At 41.2% G+C, this 15,585-nt stretch overlaps 1 protein-coding gene across 10 annotated transcripts in view; it reads right to left on the reverse strand.

Annotated features, from left to right (window-relative positions):
- The window catches only part of BNC2 (basonuclin zinc finger protein 2), a 415,468-nt gene that overhangs the window by 25,565 nt on the left and 374,318 nt on the right, over positions 1-15,585 (reverse strand). For all 10 annotated transcript variants that reach the window (XR_014559322.1, XM_083718498.1, XM_083718501.1 and 7 more), the window contains one exon: positions 3,662-5,631. Coding sequence is in view for 9 of the 10 variants with exons in the window: in XM_083718498.1 (XP_083574624.1) it covers positions 3,662-5,631 (1,970 nt within the window). In the remaining variant the exon portion in view is untranslated. The remainder of the gene's footprint in view (positions 1-3,661; positions 5,632-15,585) is intronic.

Here is a 15,585-nt window from a genome sequence, read left to right on the forward strand (position 1 = left end):
ATGAAGGTGCTCAGTCAAACACCGTCTTAAATATGGTGTTAAAATGTGACATTCTTCATGTGCACATTAGGCTGGATGTTTCACATTTCTGGTACAGCAATTAGTGCTGAAATGGCTATAATTGGGTTCTAAAGTTAACAGCCCATTAAGGTGACTGAAATAAGTTCTCCACTCAGTGTTATTATTCCACTTATTTGGCAGTGGAGTCAATAAGGCACTATACACTGGTTTACATCTTCAAGGTCTTCCTTGCTACCTGAAGGGCTAGGCATTTAATGGGCTTCCTCTGTAAGAGTTCATTTAAGAAACAATCTCCAAGAAGGTCAACTAGAAAACCTTAAATTACAGAAAAGCTCACTGGGCTACGATTTTACCTCAAACGCTCACCGCACTATCTGGAGATAATGACTGGCATAATGTCAATATAAAGAACTAACAATGAAAAGCAGGCCCTACTTTCAAATGCATTTATACACTGGCATGTGAGTTCTTCCAGAAATGTAGGAACTTGTAAGCAGCTCTAAGACCGCTGACTAATTCTTTCACACTCATGTTTCAGTCATAGTTTATCTGCACCATATACTGAAATACTGAGTAACCAGCTCTTTTGTGAAACCTGCTAGAATTTTATGAAATTATTATTATTTGTGCAGGCTGCATTGGCAAATTGTGCAGACAACTGAAATGTGGATTGTTGTTCAAAGTTTATAATTCCTAGGGCGAAAGACAGCACTTCAGCCAAAACCATCTTGCAGACTTTCCAGTGCACACTACATGAAGATCTTGCAATTCTGAACTTCACAGACTAATTTCTGGAACTCCAGTGTACCTGTTTATAAAGGAAATAATTAAGGGAACAAACTTCCTTTTCACTTTGTTCCATGGTTGAGTAGGAAAAAACTGCTATGCTGTATGCTAGAATAATGCAGAAGTATACATTATATTTAGGGATTCAACATATCCTGGATTTGTTGTTTTGAGTTGTTATTTAAAAACTAGCTAGAAGAATGCTACTAGAGATTATTGGGGGGGGGGTTAGCTTTAAATCTTTGGATCATAACTTTTCACAAATACATTATAGGCAGCATATGAACTTCATTATCAGATTCTGTTTTGTCCATCCAACACTGCTGCCAATTAAATATATTATCCAAAGACATTTTCTATGATACACGAGGTTCTCCTTTTTTATGTTTCAAAGAACACAATAATATTATAGACTTTGTTATTTCTCCCCCCACTGACTTAAGGGGGGGAAGAGACATACGTTTTCTGTTTGCATACCATTTGACTCCAAGTCCATGAGGCAAAGCAGATTGGCCACACAAACCTTCTCAAAACCACAGAGCCAAACTGATCTTAGAAGACTGGTTATCATTGTTCATACAATGACACTTGCAACACAAAGAAGCCAAGCTGCTGCCAAAATTCCACCGGAGTTTACTCTTAAGTAAGCTTAGATCACGATCCAAAGAGCTTCTTCAGGTCACACAATGCGCTTGAACTAGCTCAGTGGAATTCTTAATTTGTTTTCCTTTGAACATCCCCTGCCCATGGGGATTTTCTGTTGGAGAAAAACAACTGTAAAGTTTCTTTGGGCTAATAGAATGAATTTCACTATTTTTTGGATCCTGGCCAAGCTTAGCATTGTGCTTAAAATTAAGGCACGTTTAACACATTAAATAGAGAGATAAAACTAGTTATGCACAGCTGCCCAGTTCAGCAAATTATCTAAACAAAGGTTCAGGTGATTAGAAATGAAATGGACTGAGCATCGGAGTCACGTTCTTCCTCTTCCTCCTCCTTCACCCATTAGGAAAATGTGGGTTATTCTAATCAAAATCACTTAAGCCAGGATCAAACCATATCAAAGTTTGTTACTTAGAACATGCTACACTTCCCTGAGTTAGCATGTGACAAAACATAACGTCTGAAAAGGTCCTAAATATATCTGTTTAACTAGGTTGTGGTGAATCAGAATTGAAGTGTTTGGTCCTCCATTTTGATTTGTTTGCTCAGTTCTGTCCGCTCAGCTCTGACAGCTAAGAACAGACAATGGGGGGGAGGGGGCACTGGGGCTCAGTTTAACGGGACAAGTTATAGGATGAACTGACTAGGGGCTACTGGGATTTAATACATTGCCTTTCCTTCTTGAGAATTTTAGTATGTGGGAGGTAAGTGATTCAGCCCAAATGGTGGCATTTAAATGATGTATCTGTCTTCATATCGTGGTCCTAATTTTGTCTATCTATTACCTTATTATTATAATTTTTAAGGAAACCTTATGCAGATATATGTGTGAGTTTAAATCCATAAATATGGAAAAAATATGTTAACCTGCCACTGACCCACTTTGGCAAATTCCATCTACATTACACTTTTCTTTTTGGAATAATAAAAAGGGGACTCTGTTTCTTAAAAAACAGCTACAACATTTAGGGCCAGCTGCTTCCGTTTAAACTGAACTCTTTCAGAACCGACGTAGCATAACTGCAGTGTGATATCATCCCAATGCCCAGCTGAAATGAAAGGCTGTTATTAAGGTGAAAAATATGCCTGAGTTTCCCTTTATCTGGGCGCATAGTGCTCACCTGATGGAATGGGGATATGCATACATGCAGAGAACTAAACTCAGGCACATGTGCAAAGGAACATCCCCCCAAAACTGCTGCTCTGCTTCCTGTACACATTTCAACGGAACCTTGTTCAGGTCTCCAAGGCTGCACTCCATCAATATAATCATGCACGTTGAGCATTAATACTATATCTGATGCTTTCCCACGTGAATTGCTGCACAGTTTCACCAAATGACCACTATATATTTTAGCATACATTTGATAGGAGCTTCCCCACTGCCCGCTGCATATAATTTTCAATAATTCTAAGTAGGAACTTTTCCTTAACTTCACTTGGAAGTTGAGGAAAGAAGACAATGAATGTAACAGAAGTGGCAGCCTCTGCGGAAAGGTTTTATATCTCCTGCTTTTAAACTTAGACAACACTGTAGGTCGTAGGTATAGAAATAACTTATATGGGATACTTAAAATATCAGGTAATCATTCCTTTGGAGAAGAAGTGGGAGATCTATACACATATCAGTGTGTATAGATTTAATGCAAGTCCCACTATCTAGTGTGCAAGCACACCAAAAACATTTGTGTGTACTAATAAAATCTATTTCCAACTATATCTCCACAGCATTATTATCAATTACGTAAGTTGATGACATAATATTTATATTATTATTCCAGGTAAAAAATGGGAATGAAGATAATGTTGAGGCTCATCCACTCTTTTGTGCTAGACACAGGTCTGGGCTTTCCAGGTGAGTCTGAGCGTTGTAGTTGTCCTGGCGCTTTTCTTGAGGAAACCTGCATTTTTCTGCTGAATTGGAGCTTATGGCAATTGCCATTGGCTCAGATTCGGTGTTAAAATGCAGGGGTTTTTTTCTGGGGAAAGTGTGGGACAAAACCCCCCATCTGGACCTGGAAAGCCCAGACCTTTGTCTAGTATGTGTGGAGCAAAGTGTAGATGAACCCTCACTCTGCACAGAGGTCATTCATATATGTGTACTATGTGCATATTCTACATAAAATATGTGCTTGTATAATGTAAAACCAAAGTTAAGAAAACCCAGTTAATAAATGAGGTATTTACTGACCTGTCTCTGCTTCGCCTTGAAGGGAAGGCAGCATTACAACCAGCCACTGTGCAGACATGCATCTCTTTTAGATGCACATTCCTATAGTGGAGCTTCACGCTGTAGGAGCTCTTGAAACTCTTCTTGCACACGTAGCAGATCTTGGGGTCTGGGCTTGAGCACAAATCACCCTCTGGGGAGAACTTCTGGGGACTGTTATAGTTGAAAGTGGAAGTGAAGCTTTCGTGGAGGGCAGCCATACTGGCACTGCCCCCATTGTAAAGTCCATATTGGCTCATGTAGAACATCTCATAGGTAGGGTCGGTAAATTCTTCCTTCACCTTAACTTCATCTTGGTGGGAAATGCCGTGGTGGTTTTCATCTGGCCTGTCGTGGTTCATCATGGATGTGTGGTTTCTCTCATGCATCATGGATTCATCGCCTTCCATGGATTCCTCGCACAGTTTTGGTTCCGAGGATTCTGACTCATTTTCATAGTCTCTCTCATGCTCTTGATCTTCCGATGTCATGCTATCTGCCCTTCTCAGCTCCGTCCTCGAAATGCACCTGTTCCTCCCGTTTTTGGAGAAGTCTTTCACAGACAACCCAGGGCTCATTTCTTCCTGAGAATGACAGTGATTGTCATGACCACCATCGTTAGTCACACTCCGGTTATCGTTGACATCCTCATCTTCGTCATCGAACTCGTCGGCGGTGTCGATAACTTCCTTCTCTATTTTTACAGGCATGCTGGACTTTCTCGGCTTCTTCTTCGGGGCAAGGTCAGTATTTGCCTCTTGCGTGGGCATCATCAACACAGGGGCTGTTGATTCTGAAGGCGGCAGGGGGAGCTGCTCTACGGTGCCAGCTGCTGGCATTAAAGGGCTAGTCGGCAATGAGGTTGGAGGGCTCACCATCTCACCTGGCGTAAGTAAACTTCTGTAAAAAGGAGGAACAGGCTGCACAGTCTTTAAAGCTGGGAACACAAGTTGGCTAGGCAATGGGTTTTGTAGCACAGGATCTAGCGGGGGAGTGGTAAAACCCATTGGAGGCCTGCCAGGGCTTGTTAACGTTAAGCTGGACTTTGTACTTGCTATGACAGGGGTAGCGGCGCCTGATGTAGCGCGGATGAGATCCTTGTCTCGATTGTTCCTTAGCATGGGCATATGAAGTCGGGGATTGGGGTTAGCACTATGACGGTTGCGACTTCTGAGCGAGCTGAAGACCATGTTGCAGCCTTCAATCGTGCACCTGTGCTTGATCTTAAGATGGACAGCGTTGTAGTGGATTTTGAGGGTGCCCTTGTCGTAAAAGGTTTTGCCACATGCATTGCAGAAGACTCTCCCTTTCCGCGATGCTGACCCCATCCTCCTCATCCTATGAATTCTGAAAGAGCTTTTCGTATGTTCCGGCTTGGACAAATCGTTGATAGGGGTGGACGTCTGTACGGGGGACACAGACGCTGGCTCAGATTTGGGCTCTACATTTGTGATGCTGGTCAATGCGTTCCTGCTGGATGCCTGCTCATTCTTGAAAGGTGCTGGGGAGACTTCGGACTCGCTGCTCTCGTTGTATTCGTTCTGGGTCGATAGGCTCGGCTCGCGCAGTCTCAGTGTGGGCTGTTCTAGCAGGAGGCCGTTCGGTGGCAAACCCAGCAGAGGGGCAGAGACTGGATTTATGTACTGAAATGGAAGCAGGAATGCAAGGCTGTTGGGGATGTTTTCAAAATGATGGATGCTCGAAGGGTTGCTGTTCTCCAGGTGAGCAAGGAGACTCGGGCTCCTGGTTCGATTATTGCTTTCAATAAAAGTCCTTATGTCTGAGTCTGCCTTTGAAGATGGAACAGCCACTGCCTGCCCTTCTTTTTCTTGAATTGCCATCAGCTCCACGATGGATTTGGTTTCCCCGAACCTCAGAAACTGCTGAAGGGTAATAATCTCTTCTTCCCTGGACATGATGGCCCAGCGGTCCAGCACTTTGCCTGCAGCATCCTAGAGGCCATATCAAAGAAACAACAAAGACAAACACAAAAGAAGAAAACCTTATTGATTCTGCATAATTATCGACTTCGATTGAAAGCGCTGCGCTGGCTGCTCATCAAACGCTAAGCTCAGAAAAACTACATGCAAACACTGTGTTCATAGGAGTCGGTCCACAAAGCAAACTTTGCTACCATGCAAATGCGCTAATTAGAGTCATAGTTAAAGAAACATAGTGGTTTAATAATGTCAAAGCAAACAAAAATGTAGACTACTGGGGCTTTGTGATCTAAAATACCTTCAATAGGGCCTGTTTAACAGCAAAGATCTTTGTGCTGTGCAACTGTTTAACATTCATTAGAATGGGAGATGAACTCTTGCTGAGAGCTAGATTGCACTCTATTCCTTATTAAATAGTGCCACTATAGGAAATATTTAAGTAAATAAATTTAATAGAATGTGCTTTTTGGAAAATATGCAACTAAATGAAACTGAGAGTGTATTAAAAAAAAATACATTGTTAGGAATTCAAACCATCTGAGGCAGAAATTTAAAAAGGTAGTAGTACAGTATAAAATATTAAGTTTTATTTTACTTTTTTCCTAGAGTAATATTTAAAACTGAATTTTACACCAGCTCACATCAAAAGCCTTGGCAAATCCCACTCTTTTGACTCATGGAGCTGGTGTGTAACAGGCCATTGGCTATAATCTGAGGTGGGTTAGAGCTAAAATACTGTGGCTTTCTGCCATTTAAAAAATAAAACAAAGGACAGTTGCAAATATTTCTTAAACATTTGATAGTTGCAGCTAACATAAATGTGTAAAAATGTTGTCTCTTAACACAGCCTTCCGACAGCTAGAGAAAAGTCCAAGGAGAATACACATCAGTAATCACCAGACTATCTGTTGTTAAATATACATTAAAAAGCATTTCACACTTTCATTTTTGCTAGTAAGTATGAGATTTGCCTCGAGGTAGGACTTAAAAATTCCGCACTGTAATGTCAGGCTCTCCACTGCAGCATCTATGGATTAAAAAGCACTAGAATGTTTAGATAATAAATACATCATTTCACTGGCAACTTTCTTAGTTAGGTTATTGCCAGCCATGTTGCCACCTTCATAATTCACCAGCAAACCTTTTCCTGAGCAACAAGCCAGGAATGTTTTAGTGACTCCTGCTGAGATGCTTCCCTAAGTAGGGCTTAAACACAAACACAGAAAGATCCACAACTATTGCTCTCTAGAAAACATACAAACCAAAGTATCGGTAAAAGCAGAATGATGGCAAAGACTACGCTTCTTTCTCGCCCCCACCCCCAAGTTAAAAAGTACAGCACGCCTTTACAAAGCACATAATTAACCTATGGGACTCACAAGCTATGGGAACAAGCCACTGTATACCCTCTTGTCTACTTCTAAAGTTTCCAGAGGAATTAGGCTGCCCGTGCCATGTGTAGAGAGAGGGATAGTGCCAGACTGTTTTTAATTATTAAATTTGTATCCCGCCCTACATCTGAAGACCACAGGGTGGTTCACAATAGCATATAAATGAGCTATTTCATTTTTGTGGCATGTATGAATTGGGAAGGTGGTTAGAGTCTAGTTTGCACGAGACAGGAAGCCAAATCTTTGCTCAGGGAGAGATTGCACAAGTGTGTAGCTCCTAGAGAGGAAATCGCAGCTGCTGCATTCCTCCCCAGTGCTTCCCCCTGCTAGATGGACTGTTGTTCTGACCCATCAAGGCTCTTCTGCACTAGTTGCATTCAGTATAAATGTAAAATCTTACTCGCTTCATGGCACGAAGGTATTCAAAAACCCTGCCTGGACATGGCCTGCTTCTAGGTTGCAACACTATGAAGATTCACCGAGATACAAGTCCCGCTGAAATGTGCAACAGCATTCTGATGCAAGGAGCTTGTTTATTTCAGGGTTGATTCTGAACAAATGTCTCCCCAACATTCCCTGAAGGAATACATGTGAAGAGTATTAGGATGGAATGCAAAATCCATGTTTGCATTCCTAGGTAACATTTTTCATGTGTACTGCCCCAGAGATATTCCCCAGTGGAGGAGAAACGTTCAGTTGGAATCAGGTGTTCAGGCCAGTATGAAATGCTAAAAAGCCAGTTAAGATGGACACTGGCACATTATGAACATGTGCAAGGGTGTGCATGAGCTGTATGTGCATGGCTGGCTCTGAAGCCCGGCAAGGTGAAGCAGGGGGTGGGATCTTAAAACTGGCAGGTGGCACACAGAAGATGGACGAAGCCTTCAGACAAAGGGATCACATGATCTTAACCTTCCATTTATTGTTAACTAGCACTGTGTATGGTGCTGGAGGAGGCTCATGAGACTCCCATGGACTGCAAGAAGATCAAACCGATCCATTCTGAAGGAAATCAGTCCTGAGTGCTCACTGGAAGGACAGATCCTGAAGCTGAGGCTCCAATACTTTGGCCACCTCAGGAGAAGAGAAGACTCCCTGGAAAAGACCCTGAGGTTGGGAAAGATGGAGGGCACAAGGAGAAGGGGACGACAGAGGACGAGATGGTTGGACAGCGTTCTCGAAGCTACCAGCATGAGTTTGACCAAACTGTGGGAGGCAGTGGAAGATAGGAATGCCTGGCGTGCTCTGGTCCATGGGGTCAGGTAGAGTTGGACACAACTAAATGACTAAACAAGAACAGCACTGTGTAACTCAAGGGCAGTACTGGAGTAGAGAACAGGAAAGCTACAGCTGGGTTATTCCACTGAAAGCTGGAAGGTGGTGTTTTTCCAAAAGTTTGGCAGGCTGCTGGACTTGCTCCCACAAGTCACCTGGCTGAGAGTTTTTGAGTGTGTTCTGTATTGGTGTGTGCCCTACCCTGTGGTACCTGTTGGTGGTTAACAAAAGATCTCTTGTCCAGAAGACCTCTGTAGGTGGGGATTTTCCCCCCTCAGCAGGAACTCACCAGAACTCAGTTCCTGCACATCTCAGGTGGAAGCCATTATAAGTGAACAAGAGAGGCATCCATGGTGAATTCTGGTAGCTCTTTTTTTCTAGAAAAATATCACAGCCTTTATGTACCTGCAAATGTCCATTAACATAAACGGCATCTCACAGTCTGGCCACACACACACACACACACACACACACACTGGAACAGGAAGCAGAGTCATGCCTGCTGGCACAACATCACAGAGTATGGCCAAAATCCATCCCGAATCTGTTCTTAGAGAACAACTGCAAATATATCCAATCTAATTTATCAATCCACTCTGGTGTAGCATGGCAAGACAGATACCAAAACTCTCCTTAGCTCATTACTGCAGGCTATTTCCACATAGTCTTGTAAAGGAAGCATTTTTTTCACAAGACCGGCTGAGAATGAATGACCTCATATGGGCTGAAAGCATTCGTAAGTCTCTTTCCTTTCCTAAATGAATTGACCAGTCATCCCGGGGTAGCCTTTGAAGTATGCCATGGATGTACAGCTTGATCTTATGTATATTTACTAGTAAGCCTCATTGTGTTCAGTTGGCTTCCTAGCCAGGTTAAATGTTCATGGGATTACAGCCTAAGTTACTGCCATGCTGAATGCTATGTCTGAACCCTAGCTCTGTTTATATAGCATGCATGTTCAGAGCACCATTTATGTTTAGAGTTATTCAGAGTTTACTCTACTTCTTCCATGTCTACACCCTTCCCATTTACCATAACACGCTTAAAGTCTGCACCTGTTTCAAATGAATCATAGCAACATGAAAGCTAACTGAGAACAATTCTGCAAGTGAACCTTCAGTTGTGTGTGTTTTTTAAGAAAAGATGTCGCCATGCTAATAAGAATACTTTGATTATTTATACCCCACCCATCTGACTGGGTTGCCCCAGCCACCCTGGGCAGCTTCCAACACATATAAAAACATAATAAAAATCTAACATTAAAAATCTCCCTATAAAGGGCTGCCTCAAGATGTCTTCTAAAAGTTGTGTAGTTATTTATTGCCTTGACATCTGATGGGAGGGCGTTCCACAGACTGAGAAGGTCCTCTGCCTGGTTCCCTGTAACCTCACTTCTTGCAATGAGGGAACCACCAGAAGGCCCTCGGAGGAGGACCTCAGTGTCTGAACTGAACAATGGGGGTGGAGAGAGGTATACAGGGACGAGGCTGTTTAGGGCTATATGCTCATGCTATATGTTCATCAACATAAATTGTGAACTGATCAACATTTCCATGGATGGGAACCAAAGGCGATTTTTATTTTGAAATCTTCAAATGAAGCAGTGGCTTTTATAGCAGCTGATCACCGAATCCATCTTGTTTGCTACTATTTCATTTCAGAAAACTGAGTCAGGCTTGAAATATTTCATATAGTAGAGCAAACATGTGCTGCGTTATAATAAAAGCTAAATATTTGCAAAACACTAACTTTTTTTTTTAAATGGCAGCGTGTCATAATTCAGAACTGGATAATGGGAAATAGGGATATTTCAAGATTTTAAAAAAGTTGTAAGAAACAAAAACAAACATCTATTTGGACTATGCTTCAAATTCCTTGGTGTAATGTAATACCTGGCTTGATGTTCACATTGCTTCTGGAATGTATGTGGTCTCTTGCTTCTCTTATGCTCTTCTCTCAATGACAATGAATTTTAGCAACAGTTCCACTTTTCATTACAAATGTTCCCAATCCAAATCATTTCCACAAACTCCTTAATGAATCAGAGAATTATATTGTGACCATGCAGGCAAATCATGGACTATCAAGGCAGAGACTTTCTATAAGACCACCATGCCCATACCCTTGCAGCTTAAGGAGATACTTCTGTTTGTCGAGCCTTCTAAGACTGATTTCTACATACTAGTTGTTCCCTCTTGATTTCAGAAAGAGGGGGGGGGGCATCTCTAAACCATGTAATACGAACCTCCAACAGCATAAGACTTATAACCCTAAATTATTTTCTCCCTCAGTCCAAACAAACATACATTTCTCTCTCTCTCTCTAATGGTATGAACAAATATTTCCAGAACCATGTACACATTTATTACCAGGTCAGGGAAACAGTGCCAGAGTTAATCATCTTGCATTCATCTTCTGATTTTTGCCGAGCTGAAGGTTACGATGATACACACCAAGACGTGTTAGGATACATCTCTCTCCTACCGTGTGGGTCATCTATGAACGAGTGATGGACGCGGAGTGATTATCTCAGGCAATACAAATTGGGTTGGAAAAGATGACCTCTCACACACCAAGATTCAGTGTAATTTTCAGAAGTTTAATTGGGGGAGGGGGGTGCCCTGTGGACAGGAACGAGAAAGTAGGCAATATGATTTCCTGAGGGCTTCTGCTTCATAAATCATTTTTTTGATACGACACGGAAGCTTTTACACCTTGTTTAAGAGACAAGCAACGTTTTCCAGGCAACATTTTCGATTGCGGCTTGTTCTAAAATGATCTTGGATTTGATCCTCCACCCCATTTAATGCAGATTTGAAAATATTCTCTGATCTACAATATCTTTAGCCAACTGCTAATTGTTATATATCTCTCTAATTTGCTTTTTGGCATAGCTAACTAAAGGCAAATATATGCATACATGCATACATCTCAGGCATTCACTGAAAGGTAATCATACAGGAGATGAAATTAATTTTTTAAAAGGTTAAAATGGAAAAAAGATCCTTTAAAGACTGTAATTCTGGGAAGCACTTAGGGAATACTTTTTGTCACTGTTGTGATAGTTTCTGAGAAGTACTTAAACTTATTTCGTTAGCATTTATTTCATTAACAAAGTGACTACTTGGTACATGGCATGTAATGATGTGAAGATGTGTAACAGACATTTCTTTTATAGCACAATCCTATCCTTAGGCAGCAATCCTACCCACGCTTACCTGGAAGTAAATCCTAGTGAACTCAGTAGCACTTACATTTGAGTAGACATTCATAAAATTGAACTTTTGAAACTTTTTTGAAATATGGCAACCCTACTTTACTAAAAGTGAGAATCCAGCAAAGTTGTTAAACTTTTCTTTTCTGCCAAAAAACCCTAAACTTCCTACATGGTTGCCATATTGCCTGAGTTCCCCCCGACATTTTTACCGATTTTCAGAAATTCCACCTGTATGCTATTTCTGACGGACAAATTCTGGATGTACAGCAGCCCTAAGTAAAGTATGTCTACTACCACCAGGTTTCTACTCCAGCTATATCCTTTCGAAGATGCTGTCAAACTAAAGCTCTACATAATTTCCACCACGAACTACAATTTGATGTCATTATTTTGCTCTGCTTTCCAAGAGTATAGAATCATAGAGTTGGAAGAGACCACAAGGGCCATCGAGTCCAACCCCCTGCCAAGCAGGAAACACCATCAGAGCACTCCTGACATATGGTTAGAGCTTAATAATTATTTCACTATTAACATTTTTAATTGTATTTCAGTTGAACAATTACAACATATGTATCTTGTTATGTACAAATGGCTTTAGATACCTATTAGGTCCATAAATTACCATATAGCATATATTCAACACAAAAAAAACAGCGACCATTTGTTGTTGACAAAGGACAGCTGGACATATAAAGGCCCCCAATACCTTCAGTAGCTTAGGGCCTCATCAAACCGAAATCTGGCCCTGCTCACATCAGCAGAAATCTGTGAGCCAGTTGAACCATCAATGAACTGGCTCATGTGCCTCAGTATTGTCTGTAGGAACTTGCTGTGGGTGTTTGGAGTTTCAGACAAGAATATTTACCAGCCCTATTTGGAAATGCCATGGTTTGTCTGCATGCTAGTGAGCAGCTAAGTTGCATGGTCTGCATCATGGCATGAGTCAGTTTCCTGCCAGATGGCCTGTGAAGACCAGACTGCAGGCTGGTATAATTGCTGTGCAAGCATTTCCATGGTTGGAAGAGGTAGCGTTGTTATCCAGCCACTTAAGAGCATTTTCAGTTTGCGGGCCCCACCTCTCCTTGGTTGGCTAATGGTCCTATGTCAAAGCCCACCCACCCCAAAAGAAAACCCTACAGCAAGCACAGTTGTTCTCCACTGTATTTCTGCATATTTGTAATTTACTTCGTGACTCATGCCCGAGAGAACACAGGCAAAACTGGGTACCAGTTCAGACATGCAAGGATTTGACAAACATTTGTAATAAATCAATCTTTTAGTGTGGTGGCACCCAAACTTTGAGACTCCTAGTCTACTGAGAGGCAGGTGCCCTCACTAGACTCTTTTCAGACCTGCTAAAAACAATTTTATTTAGGCAAACCTACCCAGAAATGTAGTATGTTGGCATGTATTTTAACATTATTATTTTTAGCTCATCATAGACAATTTTAATTTTTTTGAGTGTTTTAAAGAGGGTTTTTTTTACCTTTTTCATTCACTGATCATTTTTTTTACATTCTATCTGTAAACCGCTTTAAATGCTGTTTTTGTTAACAATCAAAAACTATGTAAATGTTATGAAATAAATAAATAAGATTGCCAAGCAGTAAGAGTCTGAGATGCAGTGTTGACCTGAGGGGAATAAACATGGGGGCTACAGAACTGGAAAAAGGTGATGAGGAACAGATGAGAAAACAGAGTAAAACAAAAAAAAAAGGAGTACCACAATCAGGCTAACACATGATATAGAACTGAAGCAGACCTCTAATGATCACAGACCTCTAAGACTTTGGCTTTAAATCTCTGCACCCCTAGCAGCAGAGAGACTGTCTAACAAAGTACTTAAGCACTGGTCCCATGCTGATTTCAAAAGGCACAATCTACCAGATCCCCAATTAATACCACTACATTCAGGATACGGATTTTCTCTAGAGGTCTCCAGTAATTCTCATTCTGATATGAATCTTCCGTGTTCCATAAGCTCCAGTCTACCTTAAATCTCCATAATAATTACTCTCTTTACAACATTCTGAATGCTTGGCCCTGAAGGACTGCGGTATAATGAGGTGAAGCATTTGCAACAAATTATATGAAAATGCACAAAGTGAAATGAATGTGTCTCTCTTGATTAAATGAAGTTCTGGCGCAGAGAGAAAAGTTGGAAAATACACAACAACAAAGAGAATAAGTTGGGGCAGTGCAATTCTGCATGAATTTTAAGAGGCAGGCTTTACTTTGCTGTGTACATTTCCCCCTTCCAAATGAGGAGCCAGCTAGCAGCATGCTAACCAATTGGGAAATATGGAAATGTGTTCCCTTAATTCTTATTGAAGGACTAGGGCAATTATTTAGAAAATGTCCTAATTGAGATAGTAGTAGGTCTCGATACAAGGAAGTACCTTCACCCAAATTAGAACAGTTCCTAGTATAACAGTATAATGTGTCCTGCCATTGTTTCTTGGGCTGAATAGATGATGGAAGAATACAGGAAAACACAAGGAGTTACAGAAAGGAGTCACCAAACAGCACACAACTGAACGATAGGCATCATCACCAAACATTATTACACAGCAAAATGTGATGGCAATCATCATGGAATCCACAGGCAGAAGATTAGATTTGACAGCTCAGACACCCAATAGGCTTTAAAAAGGGGGGGTGTCTGTCACAATTGTACATACAGCCCCAAAACAGAAGAAATGCTTCATGGTATTGAGCTTCTACTTGATTCCCATGGGGTCATGATCATGCCAGCACCACTACCAGCTACCATCCACAACTGTACGCTGCCCATAATATAAGTAGGTCCACAGGCCTGGGTCATGGTCTTGTGTATCTAAGGTACTTCTGCACTGGTTTATATTTGAGAATACCAAAACTGTGGCACCACTGAAAATAACAAAGTCAATCCTGAAGTCTACATGATTCCAATCCAGAAAAAAATGTAGTATCTGAACAAGGCTTAATGGTCAATTCAAACGACTCCTTCCCCCGTTGCAGTTACTTTGTAGTGAGGATCCAAACAGATAAACAATGGTTCAACAGGTATGCTGATTTGAGGTCAACTTGACCTGGAAAGTTCTCATAAAACAAGAATAGTCTCAGTATGTACTTCAGGTCATTTATGGAAGAAGGATTCACACAGAACATGCATCCTAAAGTGATGTCAGAATTCCCCCCACAAGGTGGAATAAAAATGTGGACACTCAGAAGACTTTTTATTCTCCTGGGTTAGTATACAATGGACAGATATGCAGCTCAGCTTTTCTTCTTTTAAAAACCCATAAGCTTTCCTGCTTTCCAAAAAGAAAATGGTAGCACATATATGCAGAACTTCTCACTTAGTTGGAGAAGAGAAGGGAAGCTCCTGCCAACAGTAGCAAATTAGTTAGCAAGGGTGCGGAACTCCCTGTGCAAATAGGTCTAAAATAATCCTAATTTATACAATTAGGATTTGCTTTCAGAAAACAGTTTTTAGCTCTGTAGCTCAAATAACTTTATAAAACACAAGTTTCAAGCTTGAAAAACATATTGTTTGATTCTTAATAACATATTCACTTTGGTATGGACCAGTCTTGATTACGGGCCTGATGAGACTGCATTCTTCTTCTGTATTGCAATTGTATTTTTAAAGTTATGGTACACATTTATGGCTTTAAAACGGTAATTGACCTCCCTTGATTGAATTCTGTCAGGCCAAGGTGGCACCTTCCAAAAAGCACAACTTTCTAGGAAGACCCATCCTTTTTGACCAATAGTACTCTGAGATTTCCCCCCAAAGCCTATTCAATGCTCCATTTAGACAACCTCAAGAATCCTTAAATGCACAGTGAATCACAACAATTGGAGCAGTACATCTCCCCTTGCTTTCTATAGATTGCTTCCACTATCTTAAACACAGCAAGAACCAAGGATGGCACCTCCTGCAAATCCTTTACTATCTTTGTGAGACCCTAAGGCATGGCCAAGTAATTGGGAGCAGGAGAGAAGATCAGCAGAAAAGTCTCATGGACACATTCCCAGAAAAAAGCTGTCTAGGTTTCCCAAAGCACTGTCTAGGTTACAAACTGTTTCTGATTCATC

The sequence above is a fragment of the Podarcis gaigeae genome, assembly GCF_964106915.1.
Source record: "Podarcis gaigeae genome assembly, chromosome: 17".
Lineage (NCBI taxonomy): Eukaryota > Metazoa > Chordata > Lepidosauria > Squamata > Lacertidae > Podarcis > Podarcis gaigeae.